This window comes from Sparus aurata, chromosome 15 (genome assembly GCF_900880675.1).
Source record: "Sparus aurata chromosome 15, fSpaAur1.1, whole genome shotgun sequence".
Lineage (NCBI taxonomy): Eukaryota > Metazoa > Chordata > Actinopteri > Spariformes > Sparidae > Sparus > Sparus aurata.
Window position 1 is genome coordinate 13,788,541 of NC_044201.1, and position 26,405 is coordinate 13,814,945.

Consider the following 26,405-nt stretch of genomic DNA (forward strand, 5'->3'; position numbering starts at 1 on the left):
GCACGCCGAGGGCTTACAGGCACATCGGAGACACTTCGAAAACAGTGGAAAACACTTTGCCCATTTTAATAGAGCCAAAAACCTCAGCTTGCCACTTAATCAGATATGGGTCTCCCCTGAGTAGCTCTACACAGGAGGCTTTTCCTCCCTCCATCTCTACCCCATTACTGCTAACAACGCTGAGGATCTCTGGGATGGACATGGCCTGTGATGCCATTTCATGCAACATTAATCTTTGGGGCTGGGCAGAGGCTTGGTGTGTATGTTCAGAAGGATGGGGAGTTTACAAGGTGGTGGGCTGGGGTTAAACAGCCTGGGTGCTCTGCTAGCCCTCCAAAAGCATCTCAGGCATGACCCTAATGATTACACTGCCCTCCCCCACCAAAGTCCATTTTCTAGAATCCACTGGAGGGGGGAGCTGTGTATACTTTGCTGTGGTCATACATGTACACACAGCGGAGCTTGAGAAGGGTGCGCTGGCTGATTGCAAAGACTGTGGTGGAGGGGTGAGTAATCCCTCTCAGAGAGACCTTTTCATCAAACTGGGCCACGGGTGGCTGGGCTGTTTACAGCCAGTCTCCCAGTGCAGCTGTGGGTGTTATAAGATCTAACTAGAAGATCATCCTTTGCTGCTTCCTCCTCCTCCTCCTCCTCCGCCACCGGGTCGCCTGTCTCTCACATCTGGTCAATGTCCTCGGCAGGCTGGCCTGATACATGACAGACTGTCAATGGTGAGCTCTACATCCTATGTAGTTTACATTATTCATTCACTATATGTATGAAGCATGCATCACTGGTTTGAGATATGGGACAGTGAGAGTAATGAGTGACATTACAGCGTCAGAAGATCACAGATGCATCTTAATGGTTGAAGCTCACAAATCTACTGCACATATATGAGGGGTCCAAACACTGGTTATTTAACGGATAAAATCATTGTCCTGCTTACTTTCATCGTGTTACATGAGGTCTTTCAGTCACTTTTTGTTCATGTCAAAAGAAAACTGTGCTAACAAGAGTGTTAAATCCTCTAGACTGTTGGTCAACAGGGCTGCTAACCCACTCATTACGTTGATTAACTCTGTTTGTGTGGTCATGCCAGGTTGTCACACTTCATTACTCTCTGAAAAGGCTAAATCAAGCCTAACAGCTTGTCAACGGGAAAAGTCTCAGCCGCTGTCTCTTTCTCTGCTTTTTGCACCATAATGACCAAGAGCTGACAAGCTTCATTTTTATCTTATGATGCTAATGTCCTCCATCAGCACCCTTACAAGCCTAGCTGGAGGTTTGAAATTCTCATCCTGCTGGCCTGATGTATGTGGAATGCGCCTCTTGTTTGTAATATATAGGGGACTCGGGCTCGCTGTGTATAAATCACAGAGACACAGCAGGAAACGGGTGTTTGGTCAACAGTTAAACCTGAGCTGGAGGCTGGCGGTGGAGGAGAGGCTGTTTGACACATCCAGCCTGCCATAAGGAGAGGAGGGAGCCAAGAACTGGTGAGAAATAATACTGTCTGCTTCCTCTTGATTCCAACAAGAAGTGCTGCTCCACTCTTCCAGTTAAACGTGAGGGGCTACAAATTATACCACAATGGCCTACATACGCTTGTAGAGGAGGACATCCACAACTGAAAACCAACATCCGGTCAACTAAAATTACAGCTACTGTATGTCTGACTTATTGGAGGAAATCATTTGACAACACAATTGCTGGAATAACATCGTTGCTCAGTTATAATCTGGAGCTCAGCTCAGTCTGTGGCCGACAATCAGCTCTTTTAGCGTTAGGCTCTTAGAGAATTTCAATGGATCAGTGTGACAACAGGACCTTAGACCTCAAGTCAGAGTGCTGTCACTCTGATGACATGGCCAGCGACTGAGGAACATGCTAATCCATTCCCACAGTCAGAGTCCATGTCACAGCAAAGAGCCACAGAGGTGGTGACCTCCACTAGACCATTGTCAAGAGGCTCATTAAATAAGGTGTGCTGAAAAAAAGAGAGAGAGAAAAAAAAACTTTTTCAGCGATTTCTTGCCAACTGATTAAAAAAAAAAAAAAAAAAAAAGAACGGTTCCTGCGAAGAATGCGAGGGGATTAAGGCGAGCAATTTGTGATGCAGGTTCTCTGAGTTTTGGTTCAGCTGTGCTCTTTTTCACAGGGTGTCAGCATGAGAAGTGAGAAATCCGGCTTAACTTTGGTCCAGATGAAAATCTGTGATGACAAGTCTGATGACACTTCAAAGGAAAGGTCACAAGTGGCCATCTGAGTGTTACAGGCAATCCTCATTATCAGCAGGGGGGCTACTGCAGGTTCAGCCTACTTAAATTTGGGTTATCAGATAGTTTACAGACAATTTTAATATTTTTGAGCTTAAGATCTAAAATGTACCATATGTTAGATGATTCTCTTACAATATGGATGCTTTTTTGTTTCCGTCCTGCAGTGATCATCTATATTGTACTAATCCTTCTGTTTACTCCGACATCTCCGATGACCGTACACCAAAACATACAATCGCTGCCATGTTCTGTACATTGCATTCTTCTTCGAACGGGCTAATCTATTTCATCTTTCTCTCATTAGTTTGATCCAAGGCCAACATGTTGAACTTGTTTAAAGCTTTTCAGAGTGATGATGAAAAAGCCTGTGGTATTGCACTGGGCTGAAACCACATCCTTCCTCCAGTGTAAATAAATACGGCACTAGGTAAGGCTAATATTAGAGGCATATCTCCATTGGCTTAAGGCTGAGCAGGGTAAAACCATTTAGGGTATAAACAGCTTTAGGGGGTTTGCTGTTACATGTCGACATGTTGCTTTTTTTCTTCAAAATGTTATCTTTGCAACCATATGACCCCATTAGTCTTCTTTGATTCTGAAGGAATCACAAAATACAGAAGAGTAAATATTCGGACAATTTGAAAACAGTAAAGAGGACACATTCTCCTTCTAGCTCCAACATGCTTATGAAAACATTTTTCCTTGTCATGGTAGCAGTATGGAGCCAGAGTACATTGTCTGGAGGTCATGAGACTCTTGTCCATTGTTGTTAGACTAACCCCCATCTCTCTGGCCACAGGGGACAGACTGAGGCCGTCGGGCCCCTGCTGAATTCCTTTCCTTTGAGATAATAGTGGAGAAACTGGAGCACGTATTGTTGAACACAACTGCAACACTTTGGCAACTCAAAGACGCGGAGGCGAAAGGAGTTGAGGGCCCTCGAGATTCTTCACCTGACCTCTCACCTCCTGATTTGTTGGAGCCTTGGGAGAAAATTCACAGGACCCAAGAAGGAGACTTTTGGTTCTCATGGGATAATGATGATGATGAGAAAGTGTGTTTCAGTAACACAGATAAGTCTCCCAGTAGAGCTCAACCGCTCGGACCAGTATAGTCTTTGCCTGTAATGCCTACTAATCTGCCACACGCATCTGTTAGCAACACCATATACGGGTCAAGCATTATGTGCATTATGCATCACACCACACATTATGGATGCATAGCATGATATAATGCATACTCTTGGGCACACAGTGCTATGTAGCATGTTTATTTTTAAAACCATCTTTTATTGGCTGTCAAAAGTACATTCACAGGCTTCAGTGGTGTCAGGGAAACCAAACCAGATGTCCTCCACTGGCATAAACACTGTGTCCAAAGCCTCCTTTACAGAGCGCTCCATCCTGTAACCACATCTCCAGGGAGCTGGACAGGCGTACATCGACGCAGAACCAGTTTTTTGGAAGATGTTTGTTTTGTCTACTTTCTGCTTCCCTGAACTGCGATTACAATTGTATCACCATGTATCATCATAGATCATGGTAAGAGGATTAGATGTCGGTTCTGCCAGAGTGGCTGCTGTGTTGGATTCCCAGACGAGGCATGTTAACCCGCCATCTGGGGGAGCAAATATGTTACTCCTCGGTTGCCAGACCAGAACGCAAAGTTGAAAAACTGTCAAATGCACACCTACTATACAGTCATTTGACATAATGGCATACATATAAAGATGTTCAAAATCATAATCATACAGAACTTGTAGCGAGGCAGCCATTAAAATAATGTTACAGAAATATAGCACATTTCAGTGATCAGCACTTGTAAATGCATAGCCATCAACAGGTTTTTAATTTGAATTATTAGCTACCAACGTTAGCATGACCTGCAACATCACAAACAGAAAACTGGATTAAATGGAGGCATTCTCTCTGCACACAGAAGTCATTCTGTGACGAAGTGGGAGCAGCATTTGCTGGTACACAAATCTGTCAGCCTGAAGCACAACCAAAACAAAGATGTCGAAAATGTGAGTGTGAAAGACTGATGGATATGATTTCACAGGGCTGTCTGTCTCTCACAGACAAAACAAGCAGATGTGCTTGCAGAACAAGCATTTTGCACAGACCTTCATCTCTCCCCATCACAAAAGATCATTTGAAATATGCCCCTCTCTTTATATCACGGGTGGAGTGGACTCTCCCCATGGGTGTGTGCCTCTAAAAAGCCAAACACTCCCATCCTAATTGCTGAACAGAAGATTGGGTGAGGTTAGAGAAAACCAATCTGAATATGTGAGCTGTCAGACAATGGCAGTGAGAGATGAGCCATTAATCAAAATGCTCCTCTCATTATCATTAGTGAGAAACGCTGACTGTCCGTGTCCGCGTGACTCTACAGCCCTGCTGGAGCTTTCTCTCACAACAAAGCCGCATCAATACAAAACAGAGTCCTGCTCCAGAGAAATCATCGGAGAACAACATCAACTCATGTGCGACAAAAACAGTATGTAAGCATTTCTTCATGCTAATCATCTCAAACAGGAGAGCAAATGTCAAGCTAATTTACTCCAGCTGCAATGACAAATGAGAAAAAGGAACTGCTCTTCTGTTATGTCCTCATACATTTTTGAGGAGCACCTGCTTCTCTGTCTCACAAACCACAACACCAAGCAAATAGGAAATCTGCGGCTGTTTTGTAAGCATCTTTGTCTCGAAGATTTCTTAAAAAGTTTACAGTGTAAAAATAAGAAACAAGGGTGAGGTGTTACCTTCTGGGGGTGCCGTCTTCATGAGGCTGGATTATCACCACTTTCACACTGACAGATGTGCGCAACAGGTCGATCATCTGCTCGTGGGTGAGAGTAGCCACAGCCACCTTGCAGATCTCCACCAGTCGGCTGCCCTGCCTCAGCCCAGCCTTCCAGGCGAAGCCGAAGGGCTCCACATCGGCCACGATGCCTTCAAAGTTGACGTGGAAACCGAGCTGGCCAAGGCCGTTGCGACGCAAAGTCATCTCTGACGTCTCGCAGCCTCTGGTGGTGATCTGGAACCAGAATCAGGATCAATTTGTTCATTATCTTCCATACAGGGACATCAATATTGTTTTTAATGCACTGATCCAGAGACATAACTGGACTGTACCCAATGACACTGAGATAAACAGAGAAAGATTGGATGCTGAGTGATCCTAATATCACTTAGTAACAGCTTTCTGAGCTAAGACAGTGTATTCCAACAGTAGCCGTCAACAGTGTACAATTTGCCTCTTTTCTAACAGATGTGCGTGGGTTTTATTACACAAGTAACACACAAAAGAACACCAAAGAATAGTACTATTAGAGCAGAGTGAAAATCCTGTCCTTAGGCAAAAGTGCATGAGCGTGTTTGTTTGGCTAATTCAAAGAACCTCTCAAAATGGAAGTTAATAAGAGGGTACATCACTGAGCTAACTACTTTAGTGTCAGTGCTGCACAGAGACAGCTTCAACACACACATGCACACTGCACACACAAATACACGCCTGTCTCTGTGGACACTCTAACTACAGCAGCTCTGTGGGTGGGGAATTAAGATCAAGTCTGCCCATGAGATGCTTGTTCAAAGAACTAAGTCTATTAACCAGAGTTAATTTCTAAAAAGGGACTTTGGAGAACAACATTTAAACACTAACACATAATATCCATCAACTGGCAGCTGATGAACACACTTTGTCCACATCCGGATTGAAAGAATGTTCTCTTCGCCTGCCCCTTTTTCTCAATCTGGAGACTGCAGCCATGGATACTCGGTGGACAGTCGCTGCTTGTCCAGTTGGACGAAACTTACAGTTGGTTCTTGTCCAATCATGTACTTGCATGCAAATGACGTTGCTCACTTTGCTCAGCGATGGCCTGGCCTAAGCCTCTGCTTTAGTGCAAGTCCGGTTCAAATGAGGTTCAGGCGGATCTCTTGCATCCGCAGCAGTAAATTAGTAAACCACGCAATGACCACACTAAGCAGAGCTGAAAACATGCAACTGTAACCTAACTATGAAGTTATACTGTAAGTGTAGGTGCACAGAAGACTGGACATTTTCCTCCAAGTTTTCTTGTGACACCACTGCAAAAAAAAAATAAAAACTCCCACTGCATCAAATGAGCTTTAATCAGGCATCAGATTAGTCTTGGTTCAGTTGTGGGTGACAGCCTCCATTTGCCTCAGAGTGGCAGCTGGCTTCAGGGACACATTAACTCAGACTATGGCCTGTCAACACTCCACCGGATTCTCACACTTGCAGAAATCCTATCCAACTGTGAGGGAGGGGACCCTAGACAACCATGGTGAGACACAACCCTAAAACTTTATTAGCTGAGGAAAGGACTCATCCTGTTCGTGAGGTTGGTTAAGACACAGTCTCAATTTTTTTTTTTCTAAACAGTATCAAAGATTCAGCTTAAAAACAATCACTCTGCATAAAAGATCAAGGGCAAATAAAAGTCCAAACATTTTCAGGGCGCAAAAGTGTAGAAGTATATGGTCTATATATGAGGAAGACATCGGCCGGGTGTTAGGGATCATGAATCAAACTGCCCTTTGTCAGAAATTCATTAGGCCTAAATAATAGCTTTCTAAATGCCGTCATCAAGGCCCTTTATTCAGTCCATCCTGAAAATTAATGGAGACAAGAAGTGTGGCAGCGTGGACGTGTGCCTGAAACGTGTGTGCCCTGCTGACCAAAGTGTTTCCACATAGAGCCGAATGACGAGCTCGAACAACATAGAACAACGCTGCCCTGGGGAACCAAACAGTATCTGCCTCAAATCTGTTGTCAAGTGGTGTTACTGGCGTTGATCCACAGTGAGAGGTCTGACAGTCTGAAGCAGCTTTGACACTGATGACACCGTCTCTGGTAGTGTGTTTCACAAACATGACAAAACCTTGTCATCCCAGTGATCCTCAATCAGCTGAAGTTTGGATTGGTGATCTATCTCATCTAAGATTTTTTGCTTTCCTCTTTGAAAGATGATAACTTGAATTGTCTTTCATGTTAGACTGCTGTCTGTGTGGACAAAACAAGCAGCATTATAGGGTGAATGGTGTCTCTGTCTCAGCCACTCCGCCCCCGTCACTTGTTTCTGCACTATGTAACTTCAGTGAGAGGGTTGGATTACAGCATTACATACATGTTTACTTCAAAATACAAGTTTTTTTAAAATGATCAATTAGACGGCTGTTTCTCAGGAAGTAGAGTGGGGTCTACAAGGTCCCTGGTTCAATTCCTCCGCCCCCCCAGCTCCAGGTTGAGTTGACCTTATTTAATTTTGTTACTTTGCTTTCCTCTGTCATTCAAGTCTATACCAGATTCGGTCATGTGCTTTAATTTGTAGTCCTGCTGATGTGTACACTACAAAATTAACAAATACATAATGTGGGAGACTGCCGGTGTTTTATTCAGGAAAACAAAAGAAAATCAGCACCAAAATCCAGTTGACTTCTCTCATTAAAGCCGAAACACGCGGCCACCCAGCTCAGCAACACCCTGGAGCGAGCGGGACGTTATCACTGAAGCTTTAAGTTGTGCTTTCACACTGGGGCTCCTCTGTGTGTTACAGTGGGCAATCTGTTCACTCTGCTTAGCATTACATCACAGGTCTGGTAGCCTGTAAAGCCTTCCAATGAAACACGATTCAAGTCCACCTCTGGGACATTACAGACACCTTTGGGACAAAGTATGCTCAGTCAGCTCATGCCCAAATGAGCTGCTGCTCCACTGTCTGTCTGACTAACACAAATAGACACCCATTTATTAATACTTCTTCTCAGCTTTTCACTGTGAAATATCCCCTTGCAAATCCCGTGGGTGAGTGGACAGTAAATGTGAAGGGATATTAGCATAGTGAATGAGGAAGAGAGGTCCTTTGGCTAATCACAAATGCTAATATATCCTGCACTGTCCTTTCTTTTGATGAGTTGAAGAAACGCTGAATGACACCCATGTCCTTTTAAGATTAATTATGGTAAATACTTCTTCAGGATCTCATGGTTTTTGAGGCTGTTGAGCTTCTTTGTGCACGTGTTCACATTCATTTTTCATAATTTTACTCAATCTCATTTCTAACAGGTCATTGCAAAAGGTAATAATAAAAAAGGTGTAATTACAGGGTTTTTTGTAGCTTTTTAAGAGTGAAATTCAAATGCACTTTTAGCCCTTACAAATGCAATTGCAGAATGTATTTTTCACCATGCCTTTATGTCATACCTATATCAAGGTATATTGTCAATTCCTTTTTATTGCCTATAAAGAATTTCTTTGCAAATTTCATTTCAAATATTACGTATTCAGGCAAAATTTGGGGTAAACATAAAATTACTGTGTAGATGAAAAACACAGTTAGTGCATTTTTTCAAGGACTATAGGAATTCAAGTATATTCTCTACTCTTGAAAATGGTAACGGTAGAAATTGTGCATTTTCAAAACTTTCAAGATTTTCTAAGAACCCTTTGATAAATCGTACCCTAATCCTCAGGAGAATGAGGGTCTTGTCCTTGTTTTTAGTAGGAAATCGATTGCTACTTTCGTGTTGTTGGCTGAACCAATGATACGCTGACGAGGGTTTCTTAGAGATTTCCAAACTGCTCATGAGGTTGCCAAAGGGATAAATGGAGGAGAGTATGCAGACAGGCAGTCAGAAATAAGGTCATGCGCGGCTCAGGTTTGGATTTTGGGATTCAAACTCGATGTTATTTGGAGGAAACAAAGGGTTGCCTGATTAGAGGTTCAGTAAACAAACAATGGAAACTAGAATGGGAAAAGCAAGCCTGTGCAGCAACATAAGGAGCGGAAGAAAGGCATCGGATGCCAGATTCCAGGCTGAGGAACCAGGTGTTTGGACCTATTTTTTCTAAACTTGAAACGTACCTAAACCCACCTGACCCCAAAAATCATACAATGCACCCAGGGTCATAGAGTTGTACAGATGGCTGAGACAGAAATACAAAATGGGGATGAGAGAACTAAGTGGGTAGCTCTCCATAGGAGTGAAGTAGTCTGAGGCCAAGAGTCCTCTATTCTTAGTCCATCAGACCCAAAAAACGTGTCTGTGTTTTCTCTCATCCCTTCCAAAACTGGGTTGGTGTCCTGTTTAAGCTGCCTCGTCCTGTACCTGCACCCAGACATCCTCATAATCAAGACTGGGCCACAATTACATCACGGCTAATCTTTACTCCATTAAATTAACCGACTGCCGCAGGGTGTGGCTTTGGCTTTGTAGTTTTTTAATGTTTTATCCTGATCGAGAGCTGGACAACATCTGCACTTTAGTGACCCTAAGAACTGTACACCTCTGCTGATTCTGCGCGATGAGCCAAAAAAAACAGCTATCGACAGGAGGTCCGTAATCCTCTCAGGACTCTATTGACTTCACTTTACAGTTTCACATTCAAGTGACACGCACATCTCTGTGCAACCCAAACAAGTCCAGGTAGACAGAGTATGGGGGAGTAGGGAAAACAAATGTGCTGGGTTAACACTGTAAGAGGCAACCAAAGAAACACAAGGAAGGAAAATAAAATACTGGAAGCTCAGTCGGAGCGTGTACTGTTGCAACACATAAGACTTGACAGGATAGATATAGGTTAAACAAGCGGTTCTGCTGACATTATGATGAAAATAAAATAACACGGCTTGTGGTAAGTAGTAAAAGCTACAATGGCAAGACCAATATTTGCAGAACGCATTGTTTCACCACAGGGAGACCACAACCATCCTAAGTAAAATGCCTCACTGCACCATTTAAAGGAAAGGGGGCCATTTTCCTTCGCGTGCCAGCAGCTCATGTGTGAGACCCAGTCATCATAGATTTACATGGCAATTCTGATGACAGACGACAACTCCATGTTTATGGGAGTTACTTATAGGTGAAGTTTTAGGTGGGATATACTAGTGAACTCCTTTTCAAAACATTATTGGATGTTGTGACTAAAATTGAAATTGAAATTCTCCTAATTAAATATAGTACTTGAGCAAAAGTCTTCAACTCTTAAACTATACATATTTACATGTATGTAGATACAGTATATCATGGGTCGACCAATTATTGGCCTGGCCGATTATCAGATCCATGATCCAGTATTTGTGTATTTATGGAATCAGTCTTTGCTTTTTACATGTGATTGCCAATAAAATAATTGATATGAAAATGTGTAACTTTGGCTCTGATGTAGCATACAATCTAAAAGTACTGATAAACTAACTTAAATATCTAAATCAAATAAATGTAGTGGAGTAGAAAGTACATGTACTTCGAAAATGTACTGGAGAGGAAGTATAAAGTAAAACATAAGGGAAATACTACTTGAGTAAAGTAGTAATACCTCAAAATTGAACAATACTTGAGTAAATGTACTTTGTTACATTCCATCACTGGGTGCTACAGGCCTGTTAGATAATGCCTCTCACGTATAATAAAGGGAAGTATGGGGGTATATGGTCATGACTAGCAGGAGAAAAGGCAAAAGACATGATGCCGTCCCCCCACCAGCAGTTGGCTGCTGTCCACTAAAGAGATAAGACCTTCAATCCGACAACTGTGTAGAACGAGGAGAAGATTGACACAAATGTTTCCAAAAGAGGCTGAAGCTGCGTCATTACTGCAGAGGCCCAGGTGTGTTACCAGGGGCCCTCTGCTGCATGCCATCCCCCCTCCCTCCATCCTTTCCTGTCTGTCTCTAGCAGCACACGCCAAAAAAGGCAAAGGGCCAAAAAAATAAATAAATCTTTCAAAGTTAATAAACTTTGGAGCTGTCTCTTTCTTTTGCTTTCCTGCCCTACGGCTGACCTGGCAAGGAGGCCATCAATATTTGGCTAATTTCGATGGTTTCGAAAGTTCACTTTTTTTAATCTGTCAGCGCATGTTAGCGTATTAGTGCCAACCCAGGCTGCACCTTGGCCAATTCATTACAACAGTTTCTGACACACCACCCGTGTGAGGACTTAATTGTTTTTACTGTAATACGCTCGTTTTAGCAAAAATAAACTGGATGTCCCACTAGGACGAGAACTCTCAATTAGCAACAGAGAAATCAAACAGAGAATGAATTGCTCTCCCTCTGTGAGGCTGTTGTTTGAAAAAACTGATTATCTTTGTTTTTCTGTGAAATCTCTTTGTATTGTGAAATTTCAGACTGACACTAAAGAGATGGGCACAATCATGATCAGCTATTCTGCCTTAGGTCTTATCCAGCAGATCAGACCTCTGGCAGATAAAAGCCTCTAAATGACAGATTATTGCAGTTGAGTCTTTACGTTTCTTACCTCCAGTCGTTGCACCATCTCCCTGATGTCCTCTCCGCAGTTGTCGTGGGCAGACAGCATGATACACTCCCCACGTTCATAGAAGATCTTAATGCTCATAATCCCTGAGGTCCATCCGATGACGTCACGACAAGAGCAGTTGAAGACCACATTTTTGGATTCTTCCTCGATGAGCACAATAAACTCATTAGAAATGCCGAGCAAGCAGTCCACGTCCATCGACTGGCCAAAGTCCCTGGCGCGGACACTCCACGTGATGGCTCCCACGCTGAACAGATGTGCGTCCTTCCTCGGTTTCACCTTCTCCTTCTTCTTGGCTCCCAGGGTGATGAAGCTGAATTTGACAGCATTGTCAATAGTAGTTGTGCTGACAAAGTTCTCAGCCAGGTCCTTCAGGTACTCCTGCCGCGTGCGAGTCGCCATGGCTCTGAACTTTTCTGACTTGTGTGCGGCATTTTCTCCATTGATGACCTTGGCAAGCAGGAAGTCCCTGAAAACGGCTGACTTTGGGAAAGTCACAGACTTGGGAATAGGGGGGCCAAATGGAGGCACGTCTTTAGATCTGGACACAGCCACGCTGGAAAAAAAACAGGATGAGATCAATTGGTGACAGTGAGGAGGAACTAAGAGAAATGGAGTACTGAACTGTACGTTTAATGAGCAGCCATTTGAATAGTGTTGAAAAAAATATATATGGCTTTGAGGGAAATCATTTCTGGTGGGAAGACAGAGAGGAACTCAGACTAATCTCGGTCGGTTCAACAAATGCTATGTTATTAACATGAGTCGTCTTGACTTCAGAAACACTCAAGGAAAGAGTCGCAAGACATAATTTCAAGGTGTCTCTAAAGATAATAACTGTATCATCACTGAGCAGATCAAAAGAGCCTTGTGATTCCTGCACATTACGATGAAGCCTTGAGAGAAACCATAGAAAGCACTCAGAAGGCTATTATTATTATTCTTTCAAATTAAGTGCTCTTAAAAGTTCATGTAGAGTCATTTGGCATGAAGGCATTTATGGAACGCACATCAAAAGATAAACACATTTCTCTGAATTGTCTGGAGGATATTAGTTTGGGTCTTTAGGATATTAGGAGTGAAATATTTGTGTGAGAGCCTCGCAGGCGTGGTGCATGCTTCTTCTATTTACCTGTAGCAGACGTTATCAGTGCAGGGGTTGTGGACTTTGACAATGACAAACACATGTTGGAAATGGGAGCGGATGTGTTTTGGAGTGAAAGGAAGGGCCCCGGGCTCCTGGAATACTATGGTGACGATATCGTTGCCAATGTGCCTCTTCCTTAATAACTAGGACAGGAAAGGGAGAAAAGGAGTCAGATGCAGGTAAAAAAAAAGGCACCATACAAAGAGTAAATATAGTACGAGAGATCAAGAGGACACAGGTTTAGATCTATTTATAGGTCTATTCCATCTTGTTTGAAAGCATTAGAGTGGACAAATCAAGAAATCCCACTAACATTTCACAGTCAGGTGAGAAATTGGATGCTACGTCCAAACCAGCACTATGAGATCAACACAAACCATTTTCTGCTTTTAATGATTTAGAGGTGCACCATGTGGTTTTGGAGAAGACATTTTCAAATCCTAAGAGGAATTAACTTGATTTTTCATGCCTGAACAAACTAATTAAACAAACTCTCAACTTTACATGACTGGATGAACAAACTGAGCTTGAAGAATGACACAATTTCATACTGTTTTACTTTGTTTGTATTCAACTGGAGCCTGCCACCTTTTCTAGCTTAAACGGTTTTCTAGGGACCAGTTTTCTTACTTTCCTCTGAGAACAGCTTGATTGCTCAGTTTCAGAATATCTTTTTAGTATTAACTCATTAATACTGCAAATATAAAAATTCTGAGTTTGAACTTAGTCTCCAAAACCACATTGAGCCCCTTTAGTGTCCTAAAACAAAATAAAGGGCTTTATGAACGAGGGCGACATATTCCACTGACACAATTTAGCCTTTTTTCGGGCTAAGTAGACACACTCACACCCAAACCCAATTTAGACCGCTTGTATTGTTGGATTGTGTGGATGGTTAACCTTATTCTCTTGGCTGAAATGCAGTTGTCAGTGCCGGCCAGCAAGAGGTTGAAACAAGCAGGATTAGAGGGTACAGAGGTGAATTGGAAAGGATGAAGGGATGAGCGGGGCACGCTTTGCTCGGGTCTGCTGAAAGATTACCAGCAGGGATTAAATTGAAATGTCCATGAACTACAATTGGAGGACGTGGAAAGAAATCCAGGCCCAAATCCAGCCAATCAGACGCCTTAGATACACATGATAGATTAGGTGTCGGCAGTGTTTCTCTGTAGATCTGCTGCCCTTTGCTCACTTCCCACCTCCTTCATTATCTCACTGTTAATATCTCTGCCGGGTTGTTTCGTTTTGTTTTCGTTCAAAAAGTACTTCCATACGAGGAGTACAGAGACTAAGATGGCTTTATTGGGCCGTCGCTCGCCAGTCCACCGTTACATCCACTTAATTCCACTTGTTAGCGCAGACAGACACAGTAACCCATACCACGTCAAGTTCAGCCCCTAGGGGCGCATTGATTAAATCCTACTATGGGGCACCGTTACCATGGCAATGCTCATGCTTTCCAACTGATAGGTCATTACTGTGGCAAAATGAGCCTCTGGGGAAGATTGAAAGGGGCCGGGATTGAAAATATCCTTAAAGGAGGCTGCTCAGGGACCACCATTACCGCCATTAGACCACACAGTAAAGCACACAGTGGTCTGCTGGACGGTACAGACAGAGAAAACATGAAGAGTTTACTGACCTGCTGTCTGTTGTTGGGTGTGTAGGGCAGCATGGTGGACACATGAAACATCAGCTCATAGTCCTTGTAGGTGGTGTAGAGAGAGTGTGTGCCTGTGGAGTCAGCTGTAACACAGGACAGGACAGGACAGGGCGTCAAGGTCTCAGGCCTCAATACAAAAGGCAACAGTTTTATGTAAGCTGATGATGTAATTGGACAGAAATCAAGATTAAAGATATACAAGCTTAAAAAAAACACTACAGAACATCTGCACTCGGCAGGATTACTTGGGCTTGCACTTTGTGAACATTAAGTCTGACGTGTGTTTTATCTTACTCTTGTTATCCAGCTGAGCTCTGTACTTGGTGAAGCCTTTGAGCCGCACCCTCTGGCCGAGCAGATCCAAGAACTCCTCGAGTGCTGGCCCGGCGCTCTCGTTGTTGTACATCTCCTCTTCTGTGCTCTGGCCAGCCTTGCAGTAAAGCACTCCCACCTTGTGCTGGAAGCTTAGCTGCAACAAGGGAAAACACAGACACTCAGCAAAGTAAGTATCCTTTCCTGTCGCTGATACGCATCACACACCACCACTCACACACATACTGTACATTATGCACTCAAAGCATGCAAGTGCCCACTTTCCATCATGTCACAGCTAATGTGAAGGCCTTCATAACCCTTCTAGGAGAGAGCTGAAATCCCCTTTTGTGAAGCCGGGCTGTGAACTCTCAGGAGCTCTGAGCGGAGCATAAATCAAGCCCAGCTAATAGCTGCTACTTAAGAGCAGCTGTGGAGCAACGAGGGAGACATATAACAGGATAGCTTTGGTTTATGGCAGAAAACTCTATAAGCTGCCAGCAATAGCATTTTAATCCTTTCAAAAAACACTTCCTTAAGCAGTACTTTTGTTTGGTAAAGTCCTCACTGTAGCAGTGGAACACAAGTAACAGGCATTGAATGGCAAGAGCATTGATCTTTCAAACAACCCCACCAATAAAACTCAATGTTCAGCAAAGAGTGCCATAAAAAAAGATAAATGTCTTATTCACAAAGACGTGTATTCATAGACACAGACAAGCCAGCCAAATCTCACAGGTTTGACTGCAAGCATTTATTTTACCCAGAAGTGACAGGTCTGATATGAACTTCTCTCACAAAGAGACAGGAAGAAATAAAACATCCGGAGTGATTCTTCTTGCACGGTGAGAGAGAGAGAGAGAGAGAGAGAGAGAGAGAGAGAGAGAAAGCCCTCTTCACAGACATGAATCTTTCATGGCTCATAGCTCTCTGAAGCTCGCCAAGTAAGAGGAAAAAATAGATGAAAAAACAGCCTCCTGCATTTGGCACCTGTTGCTCAATATTCACAGCTGAGGACAGGGCGTTCTTGACCCGGGGTAAATGTGTCAATGCGGCAAGATGAAAAGGTTTCTCCGGATGTGAACGCTGACAAATGATCTATACACTGAAACAAATTGGAATTGTCTTTTTCCCCCGTCACAGGTTATCAGTTCCTGGTGTGCTCCTGACAGTGTCCCCGTGATGACTCCCTCCATCAGGCAGTCGGCTCTGCACTAAAGCTCCTGCGGTGGCGGAAAGCTATTATACCATCAAGCCCAGTGGAAGTGGCATGATGTGGCCCTCTATTTTTTATCCTGCGTTATATGGGTACACTTAACCTCCTGCTCCTCTTAACAGACTGGCCTATAGCGAGGACAATCACATTGGCCCTTTGGTGCAAATTTGGCGCAGCCTGAAAGGTCCAAACACATCAGGACACATACAGATGAGTAATGCTCCGGAGGTAAGGCTCATTGTGTAACCGTCTTTGATGTGTTTTTTTTTTTCTGGTGGCGTCAGCAGCCATAAAAAAAGGGAGATCCCATTTAAGGGATCTGTGATTAGTTAAAATATTCCCCTTGCTAAAAGATCTGAGCGTACGTTGCTAGAAATGCTAGAAATGTGTCCCCTCTTTATAGATCTTTTCCCGCAATGCTCCTCTCCCTCTGTCTGACCAGAGCTGCAGGGTGCTGAACACTGTTCTCCCCTCTCCTTCTCCTGCAAAGATGGAGGATACTTAATGAGCGGAGAAAGAAATGAGGACAGTGTTCTCCTTTGAGAGCCGTGAGACGTACCTGAGGGATACAGCAGTGTCCTAACACAACACTGTGACATCTGTCTGCACTGCAGTGTCCCGCTGCACCAAAAAGTCTCAAAACATGACTGCCAAAACCTGGTTACAATCACCACACACCATTACACAAACATCTATTGCAGTTTTGGGGGCAGAAGTGTTCAAGTTCTACAACAAAATGTAAACTAGAATGAACAAAAAAAAACTTGCCTCTCTTAAACACAATAAACACATTTCAATCATACAGTATTACTTTAATCCAGTGGCTGATCAAATACATTTATTCAAAAATGTTTTGCTTTGGCTCTGATGCAGCAGGTAATCTGCTAAGTAACAAGTAACTATAGTTAGTGGAGTAAAAGTATCACTTGATATCAGGCACCAGTGGTGGGAAGATGACCTCAAGAACGATTTATTATATAATTACTCAATTATAAGTACAACTACTGGTATTGAAATGATACTTAAGTAAATGTACAAAGTATTCGTAACACCAATCAGAGTATTTTCAGTCTAAATAGCAGCAGGATTTTCATTGGCCCGTTTGTGATCTGATAATCTAAGTGGCTACAAAAAAGCAGATGAAAGGTTCGTTCGTTCGTTTTCTTCCGCTTTATCCATGCGGGTCGCGGGTGATGTTACCGCTTTTATACCACCCTTTTCAAGGTGGAGCGGGAATACTGGGGCCAAATCCAGTGGCTCTATGGGCGAAGGCCAGGGTACTCCCTGGATGAGACGCCAGCTCATCGCAGGGCCCTTACTGATGGCAGTGGCTGCCACGAAGGTGCCAACTGCACATCAGGAGCAGTGTTGGGGTTCAGCATCTTGCTCAAGGATGCTTCGGCTTGTAGCTCAGTCCCGCCCAGGGGAGCCAGGGATTTGAACCAGTGACCTTCCGGTCACTAGTCCTCAGCTCTACCCACTGAGCCACAGCCGCCCCTCAGATGAAGGGTTTAGATATTAATTGAAATTGTACTCATCATGATTTTAAAATGAACTGATTACATGGCATGATGCAAACTTAAGTAGTATTACCAGCTCTTGGGCGGAAGATACTCAAGGTACATCCCAAATTTACTCAATTAAAGTAATTTGAGGAGTGGTAATCAGTTACTTCCACCCCATCATACACCCGATTGTTTTCATCAACTTTCATGCACTATTTATAGAGAAATAAATTAATTGACACCCTATCTCACAATGTCAGATACAATGTCTTGATCGGCCCTTTTATCCTGATCTGCGCCAAAGTTTATTTACACATTAAACATCTATTCTGGGTTAAGTCTCATCCTCCGTCCAAGTTCTGTGGATATCTGTTTATTGGTTTTCCGTGTAATCCTGCTGACAAACCCACCAACCAACCAACAAAAAGACACAGGAGAAAATGTAGCCTCCTTGGTGGAAGTAAAAAAGGGAACATGGGATGTAAATGTGAAGGGAAATGACGGGGGGAAATTCTGGTCACTTCATGTCACAAAGTTAATCCCCGAGTTTCAAAGTCATGAAAGGGGATTGATTTACATAAGGCCGAGGTGATTTTTCTGGCACTGCAATACCAGCCTCAGTAGGTGGTAGATTAGTCTCTTGAACTTGTGGAACAAATCTCACTTAAGCCTGAATTATATTTCAGAGTCGAGCGGTCACTGTTGGCATCGGATGTGATTCATGGTCCTGCAAAAGGCTTTACCTGTTGACTACTGTAAGACCTCTGCGACACTTGATTGGCAGCTCTGGCAATTGTGTCATGCATTCATTCTTTGTTCGCTTTATGAGACGGAGCTATGCAGTGAAAATGGTTTCCTAGATTAGGAGGAAGGTAATTTGTTCAGCATTTCTGAGAGGGGAAGATAAGCAGCCCCTCTCTGACCTCTCTGATGTTGTCTTCACTATCGCCAAACACTATTATGTGTAGTTATGTTTCCTGTGCAGCTGCGCAGATACCTGCAGGCTCGACTTTTATCTTTTTCAGATCCCTGCTTTTGTTATCGTCAATTACAAATTAAAGCTTGAAATTACGTTTTTGAATTCTGAGCGCTGATAAACTCTATTAAACAATTTTCATTTCCATTTCATTTTCCAGATTTAAGTCGTCAGATGGCAACAGCAGATACACATCTGACAGCGACGGCTTTCTTAGAAAAATGTATCATTTGTGATTTCTATCACCTAAAATCACATTTCGAAATCTGCTTAATGCTTTTCCCAGCCCATCTGCACACAGCCGGGCTCAGTGTGATCTACAACGTGATCTAAAATACATTCACATATGCCCTGTTCTCTTCTTACAGCCAGGCAATTACAGCACAGTCTACATCACTGCTTTTGGGGATATTCTTTCTGCAGAGCTGATCACGAGGCTATTATGAAGGCTGTCTTGCTCCAGGACACTCTCACTCACCAGGCGTCCTTTCTGTTCTGTTCGCAGCAAAAAATAAATAAAAAAGAAGCCTTTTCACACACATACACACACTCACAAAACACAAAAAACAGCGGACTAACATCTCCTTAGCGGCGTGTACACACACAAAACGTCCTCAAATAAAGCTTTCTACATGCGGTGGAAGAAAATAACGCAGCGAAACAAACAAAAACAAGCCTGGTCGACCACTCCATTTCTGAGCCGCAGTGCTTCCTGTCCAATATTAGCTTCCGCACATAAACACATTAACAGGGCGGTGAAAGTCCAGCTTGCTTAAAATGAAGATTACGGGGTGCTCGACTATTAAACACATGCACGGCAAGCATCATATTAATGATTAAAACAGAGCGTACAAAAATACTGATGACCAAATATAAAAAACTGGCCTCCACTGGGCGTTTGGTTGAGGTCTGTGTGGAGGACTGCCAGTTGGAAGAGCTTCAAGCCCCACTTAGTCTGGGCTCTCCGTAGTTTCTTAGATTATTTTGTTGCTTTTTTATCCTCCCTATGTGTCAGTTTCGCTCGTATATCCAAAGTCTGTATCTGCAGACAGTCTCTCATAGCGAAGTCATGGAGTGTTGTATGGCAGGTAAACAAACTCAAGTATCAGCTACTTGAAATCCGGCCGGAACAACATCCTGGAGCACTTATTTACAAAGTTACTTTGGTATAATTGGATACACAAAGTCTGTCATCATCTGAAGTGCATTTAACTTGCTTCAGGAGGACACTACACAGCTCTTATTTAAGCGTGTAGCGCAGTCTTAATATACAAGAGGGACACGGCTGACACTTTCTATTATATGAGTCTTTCCCCTGTCAGTTGGAAGGATGGGTTCATGCTAATGAATGTAATTACACTAATAAGCAGCCCATTCTGTGATAGAAAGATACGCAATAGAGCACTCGCTAATCCCCCCACGCTCCTATCCATCCTGCAGTTTTATTAGATGAGAAAATAAAGGCCTTAAGATCACACAATGAATCCATCTCTGACACCTGCGAAGACAGAGCCCAATATCACTAATAGCCATTTTATTCAAACAGAGATAATGCAAGATGACATCCCCCGCCATCTCAACAGAATATCAAATCACCTGCTCTCAGATAAGTAAGCTGTCAAAAGTGAGTTACTTGAGCGTCCTATCTGCAGAAAATGTGTGTCAAAGTAGTCGATGCTGGCTTAAGAGAGAGCTGCATTCATATTGATTCTTTTAAAGTGTGATATTGGCTGTCTTATGCCTCCACCTGAGAGCCTGTGTTCATCTATATTAAGCAACCCACGTATGGGACAAAAGGTCTTGCTATTTGAAGTGAATCCCTCCCGTTTCCTTCAATAGCTAACATAAATGTCAGATACAGAGAGGGATAATTCAAATTAAACATCTATATCATAATATCATCACATTATTCATAGTACTGATATTTTGCAGTAAAAGCGCAATAAAATACATTCGACATTTTAGCAAATATGCTTATTTCCCAATAGGTTTATAGGTTAGCTTAGCTTTGCATAAACGGTGGAAACAGCTAGCCTGGCCCTGTCTGAAGGTAACAAAACTGACCTCCCAACACCACAACATTAAACACACAACTAAATGTGCACATGTCAATATGTCTGTCAAAACGTTGTGGTTTTACAGGGCTTCTGTAAAGCGGTCTGGATGCAGTGAATTCCTGGAGTCATGGTTGGTTTCCTGGCAACCCCGTATTGATGTAGTAGTATTTACTCAATAAAGTTACAAACCAAGGTCTTCATGAATGAATGATACACTGCACCAGTCGCTCTAAGAGAGAAGATTAGCACTCTGTTACCACTGAAAACGCTCATTCCGGTTGAGTGACCAGATGCACCAGAAGTGGAGCACATAACTAGCGTAAGGTAACATGGATGGCTACGATTAAGGTAGATGTATAGAGAAAATAGATAGAGATTACCCAAAATGTTGCAGATTTTTCTTTTAATAGCTCTTGTTCCCTAACATCAACAGCAGTCTGAGGTGGTACGCAAAACACTTAAGGCATCTCCATGTACTCACCCCCTGCTCATCCAACTTGAGTAGCTGCTCCGGGACCTTTGGGGAGTTGAGGGCCAGCCTCAGACACTGGATATTAAGCTCAGGGATGACGTACTCGAGCACTTCTTTCAGCGGTAGGCCTCGGGCTGTCCCGTGTCGTGCAGTGGATGGAATGGCATCCTCCAGGATGGCTCCGCGGAGCGTGGTCAGCTGACAGAAAAGACAGATGGTGACGATTCATTGTGTCGCCTTGTACAATGTGTTTTGGCTAGGTCTGTGTGGCATTATTTCCATGGAGGTCAATATGTCTGTGAATCAGTGGCTTTATTCATTTGGATCTCTTTGCCCGCACTGCACTTGAGTGATTACATTTCATTTCAAAATGCTGGAAATGAAAACCAGGCTTCATCCCTTTATGTTATGCCATATTAATTAGAGCAGTGGCTCCATTACGGCTCCATTGGAGGGCATTAGGAACTCAAATTCTAAATAATTAACATAAGCTGACTGCGCAGTAGATGTTAAGTGGTATTTTACTGTTAAGATCATTAATGTGCCAGTAAACGTTAACCCAAACAGCTTCAGAACACCCACTCTGTAACCCTCTGTTGTTGTTTGGAACATCACAGGCACATTTAAGCTCATAAATCCCATTTGCATCAACACAGCTTGTGGACGTTAATGTCAGCAGTCAAAGGCTGGCCGACAGAGAGGCTTTCTGAAAAGCAGATTACTTGATAGACTCGTAGAGGAAGGGAGAGTGAGAGTGGGGCAGTGAGGCAGAGAGCTCAGGCTAAATGATAGGAGTACATGCAAATAGACGCTCCAGTGGATGGGGAGTTAAAACATTTTCTGCGTGCTACTTGCAGGGCTACCATGACCCAGATACATTGTTTTATCATGGGAGTGGTGCTTTAAACCAAGAATGGCACTGGATATCAGTGACATTTCCCTGCCTGACACATCTGTTGCACCTGAATTATTCAGTGGATGAGACCACCCAGCATCAGTCAAGGAGAGGGGTTCTGTACCACCAGGGACAGAGAGACTGTGCATCTCAGTTTGTGGATTAATCAGCTTCTGTGTGCAAGCGCGTGGGTGTGCAAAAGTGTAAGCAAGCCAGGGCGATCACACCGACTCCGATAGACTGCATCAGTGTTTGCATGATTGGCCAACTGAGTCATAACTGGCACGGCGTCACTGGACACGTTAGGGTGGTGGGAGCAGATTTAGGAGCCGTGAGAAGCCTCCTCTTGTTTTTCGGAGGTACTGAAGCGTTACCTCCACTCTTATGCTGCTTGAATGAGCGCTGAGCTGAGTGACCTTAACATGTCTTGCCGAATGCAACATATGAGAAACACACTTTAAAAGCTTGTTTTGGCTTGTAGTCAATTCTTTAATAGGGCGCTGATTTCACACGGGTTCCTCCTTTCATGCATAGTTCTACGCTGATTTGAGTCAACAAGCTGAGATGAAAAAGTGCACAACGGTGTATTAAAGTTACCTGGCTGGTTCTGAAGGTGACTCTGTGGTTGAACTGCATCCCTTCTTTCTCCTTCCCATCGTCCAGCCTCTCCCTGCGGATGCTGACGGCCACAGGTCCAAGATTGTCATCGAACCCGAAATAGTTCTGATGTTCTGGAGGACGAGTAAAAAAGATCTTAATTAAACACAGATTTCAAAAAAGCAGAAAAGTGGTCCATTGCCTGTTGAAGCGTCACATGAAGTGCTCGGAGTTCACATTAACTTCAATGAATAGACAAACTTGCATAGTTGTGAAAATTGTTATTTAAGGATACGTCCACGTAAAAATTAAAATTCCTACATTATCTACTTGACCCCAGGGTAGATAAAGTAGGATGAAGTTTCATAGCGCACATCTAAAAGTGTTAGCGTGCACACCCTGTCTGAAGTGAGCGCACGACTTCAACCGCACGCACCAGGTGTACATAGAGTCTTTCAAATCAATTTGGGATCTTGGGGTCTCAGGTGAGTTGGATTACTTCGAGGAGCTGCTTAGAGTCATTTTATGATTTTGTTTTCAGATGTTTCTTAGGTTTTAAAACAAGTCCAGATCTGCTGCTGCTTGTGCTTGGTTGAGGAGAATGCCGTGATGCTGTTTTGCTGAGAAGCTCCTGAAATGTTTTGTGGACTTGGACACTTGACCTCACTTTCCCTCTGCAAGCCGCCCTCTTGGAGATTGAAAGTTGGGTCACGTTTCAGATCATGAAGGATTTTTTTTCTTTTTGATGGAACTTGTCCTTTAACCTTGTTCAAATCTGTATCAAATCACTGCTTTTGCTTGAACAGAATACTGATTTGAATGATTGAGGCCATATATTCATCTCTCATGCTGAAATTCTCTGGTCTTTGGCAAGCTGGGGCAGTGATTACAGAAAGCAGCAGGGGTCCAATGGAGATTTGAAAATGATTGGCTTGGGGATTAGAACCTGGTTTGTCGGGGCAACACTGGGATTAAAAAAGTAAATAAATATAAATACAGCCTTGGAAAGTTTGACCCACTCTGACCCATCACCGGCCAAAATACTTCACACAGCGCTGTACTTCCACACACAAATGAACAAAGTATTGCAGCTGTCAGACACTTTTTTATTTGGCAGGGTTCAGTTTTAAAGATGGATTTGGGACTCTGATTCAAAAGTAATAATCATCCTTTGCATTCTTCATTCCGGAGCGATGAATTTATGATCCGACCACACGCATACCTTTATAATGCAGATCCAGTGTTCGGGGAGCTTTTTGTATCTGGAGTCATGTCACTACAGATAGAAAGTCTGTTCCTGCTACTGTATTAAACCTAGGCATTACAAACCAAGCTAAAAGTTCACTCAAGCCAATTTCTCTCTGCTTTGTTTTAATGGCATACTGCTTCATTGGATAATTGACAGTGCAGGGTGGAAGAATAGCGAAGAGATGGACAAAGCTACATTTAAACCCAGGACAAAGTGGTTACACGGTATGCACTCTAAACCACGAGGCCACCACCAGGATGTCCTCTCTGACCAGGCTTAGAGTATTTGTGTCCTGTAGTGGAACATAAAAAAGAACAGTGTGTGACATCGCTGGGACTGACAAACCAATTTATGGACTTTATATGAGCTGCTGGTCAAAACAAACAAACAAACAAAAGATTTATATAATTTGAGAATCAGAGTTTTAGCGACAGGGCCTGTGGATGTTGATGTTCAGTTGGTCAGGACATCCATTCACTGCGCTCAGACAATAGTCTCTTAATGTCTTTCTAACCCTGCCTCCTCTCCAGTGTACAGGAAAATGACTAACTCTAATGGGAAGTCAATTTCTCATTATATTTACTCATCAGGATGCATATTTTTTCATTTGTGGACACTCACTGAGTTTTCCTCTTTTGTCCAGATGATAATTTGAGCAATGAATAATAGTAAGAATAAAATAATAGATTGCCATGAAATGGTCAGATTATTATCATGCTCCTGGTTATATAACATTTTAGCCTCATTTCTGGTAAGACTTCAGGAATTGCAGGGTTGCTAATATGTTGTTTGTTCCTCCCAGCATGTTTATATAGTGGGGTATGATGAAAAATATGATGGACACTAGGGGAGTCACCTCCTATCACCAAGAGTCACCACTTTTAGTTTTATTATTAGACATAAGAGATTTCAGATTTGAAAATCATTATATATTGCCTAAATAAGACACTCAAAAAAGGTGTCCTTAAAAACACATTCTGTACTTTAACAAACATCAGAGTATACGTATGTTTGTGTGTGTGTGTGTGTGTGTGTGTGTGTGTATAAGGTATGTGTCTCTGTGTGTCTGTTTAGGAGATGGACAGGAGCAAAGCTCTGCGCACAATAAGCGCTGCCTTGAGCAAACACTCCCTAATCCAGGCTAAAGCCGGGGAGAAAGACCTGGATCTTGCAGACAACAAAAGAAAAAACCTCAAAGCACTGACATTCGCAAAGTGATTCCTGCAGAAGTTTCGACTTTGCATCTATGCCGAGTGAAAACGCTTATACTTGTCACTGTGCTGTTAACACTGGGGCAATGTGCTTATCAGCATGAATAATGAATTAACTGTATGTAGGCACTACGAGTTCAGCTGTCTGAAGAATGCATGGCTTGTCAGGGACAGTCGACTGAGGGGAAATGCTCTGTGAGGCATAAGGTCAAATGGTGGCAGGATGAGGGATGCCTATGCATATCAGGCCTATAGCGATCCAAATACCAATGGCAAAGTGACGGGAGCAGAGTTGACTATAGCGGAAAGCTTTTTGTCAGCACATTTATATGAACAAGTTACTGGTCAACAACAATAGGTGTTGACAAAAGGCTAAAGGGTCAATTCTATTTCAGCCTCTATTTCACCCTATCTCCATATAAGGCATCATCTACATTCTCAGTGACTGGGCCGAGACTCGCTATCCGTCTATCAGCTTTGGCTACTGGGCCACAAAGATATAATCTGACAAGTACCAATCATCTGTCCATCCAAAATGGACTGGATGGAACAGCATAAACGACACCCTCAACCCTGATGTAGGTCATTTCCACCATGATAAATAGTGTATATGTGCAAATTTCTCATTGCGCGGTGAGTGATATCCGTCATGGCATCTAATAAACTTCAGTTTCACACTTCTCTCCCTCTGTCAAAACTGTACATGTGCGCTCCCTCTCTCCTGCACGCCATCACCGCAGCGCTTCCTGACGCTCTCTCTGATCATGACAGATGTAAAGTTACAGAATCAGTGAGCTTGTAGAGGAACCAGCTTACTTATGAAGAGAAATAGAAGGAATGGGTGCCATTTTAAGGATGTCTATGATGAAATTCCATTTCATTTCTATAAAATCCATGTCCGACACATATTAGACAATCTCATCTATTAGGTAGATGAATGTGCAGAGTTAGAATATGTTGATAACCCTTGGTTTACATCACCCTCTATTGTATCTAAATAGCCTACCAAGTACAGTGTGTAACCAGGACCTCTGTGTAACCATGCTTGGTGTGAGTGTGGATGAAACATCGTGTCCATTAGGGCAGCCTGGGGAGAAACACTCCTGTTGCTAAGGGAAGGAGGGCTTAAGGCAATCAATCTGATCAATGTTCAGTCCAGGTTGATAAAAGCCTGCCCTAAAGTGGTGTAATGCGGTCATGTTTGTGTGAGTGTGTGTGCGAGTATGTGCTTGTTTGTATGTGCGTGTGGTTTTTTGCGGTGAAGAAAGGTGACGACAGGCTTGTCGCTCCAATAAAACACCTCACGAACGAAGGGCAAGGGCTACATCCACATGCTGTGAAAAAGGCATCTTCCGTAAAACCAACAACATCAAAATGAAACAGACAGCTACACGAGGCCCTTCAATTATACATTTGACCTCGTTGCCACAGAATGAGGTTAAATGGATAAACAACTACACCAGCTCTGGGATGGGTAGAAACTGAGACAACATTTCAGACTAAATGATTA

The 26,405-nt window shown here is 43.1% G+C and overlaps 1 protein-coding gene across 9 annotated transcripts in view; it reads right to left on the reverse strand.

Moving 5' to 3' along the window:
* The window catches only part of LOC115596462 (signal-induced proliferation-associated 1-like protein 2), a 90,247-nt gene that overhangs the window by 25,782 nt on the left and 38,060 nt on the right, over positions 1-26,405 (reverse strand). For all 9 annotated transcript variants that reach the window (XR_003986907.1, XM_030441597.1, XM_030441598.1 and 6 more), the window contains 7 exons: positions 22,436-22,569; positions 20,953-21,141; positions 14,700-14,874; positions 14,385-14,488; positions 12,728-12,885; positions 11,575-12,151; positions 5,050-5,324 (listed from right to left, as the gene is read on the reverse strand). Coding sequence is in view for 8 of the 9 variants with exons in the window: in XM_030441597.1 (XP_030297457.1) it covers positions 5,050-5,324; positions 11,575-12,151; positions 12,728-12,885; positions 14,385-14,488; positions 14,700-14,874; positions 20,953-21,141; positions 22,436-22,569 (1,612 nt within the window). In the remaining variant the exon portion in view is untranslated. The remainder of the gene's footprint in view (positions 1-5,049; positions 5,325-11,574; positions 12,152-12,727; positions 12,886-14,384; positions 14,489-14,699; positions 14,875-20,952; positions 21,142-22,435; positions 22,570-26,405) is intronic.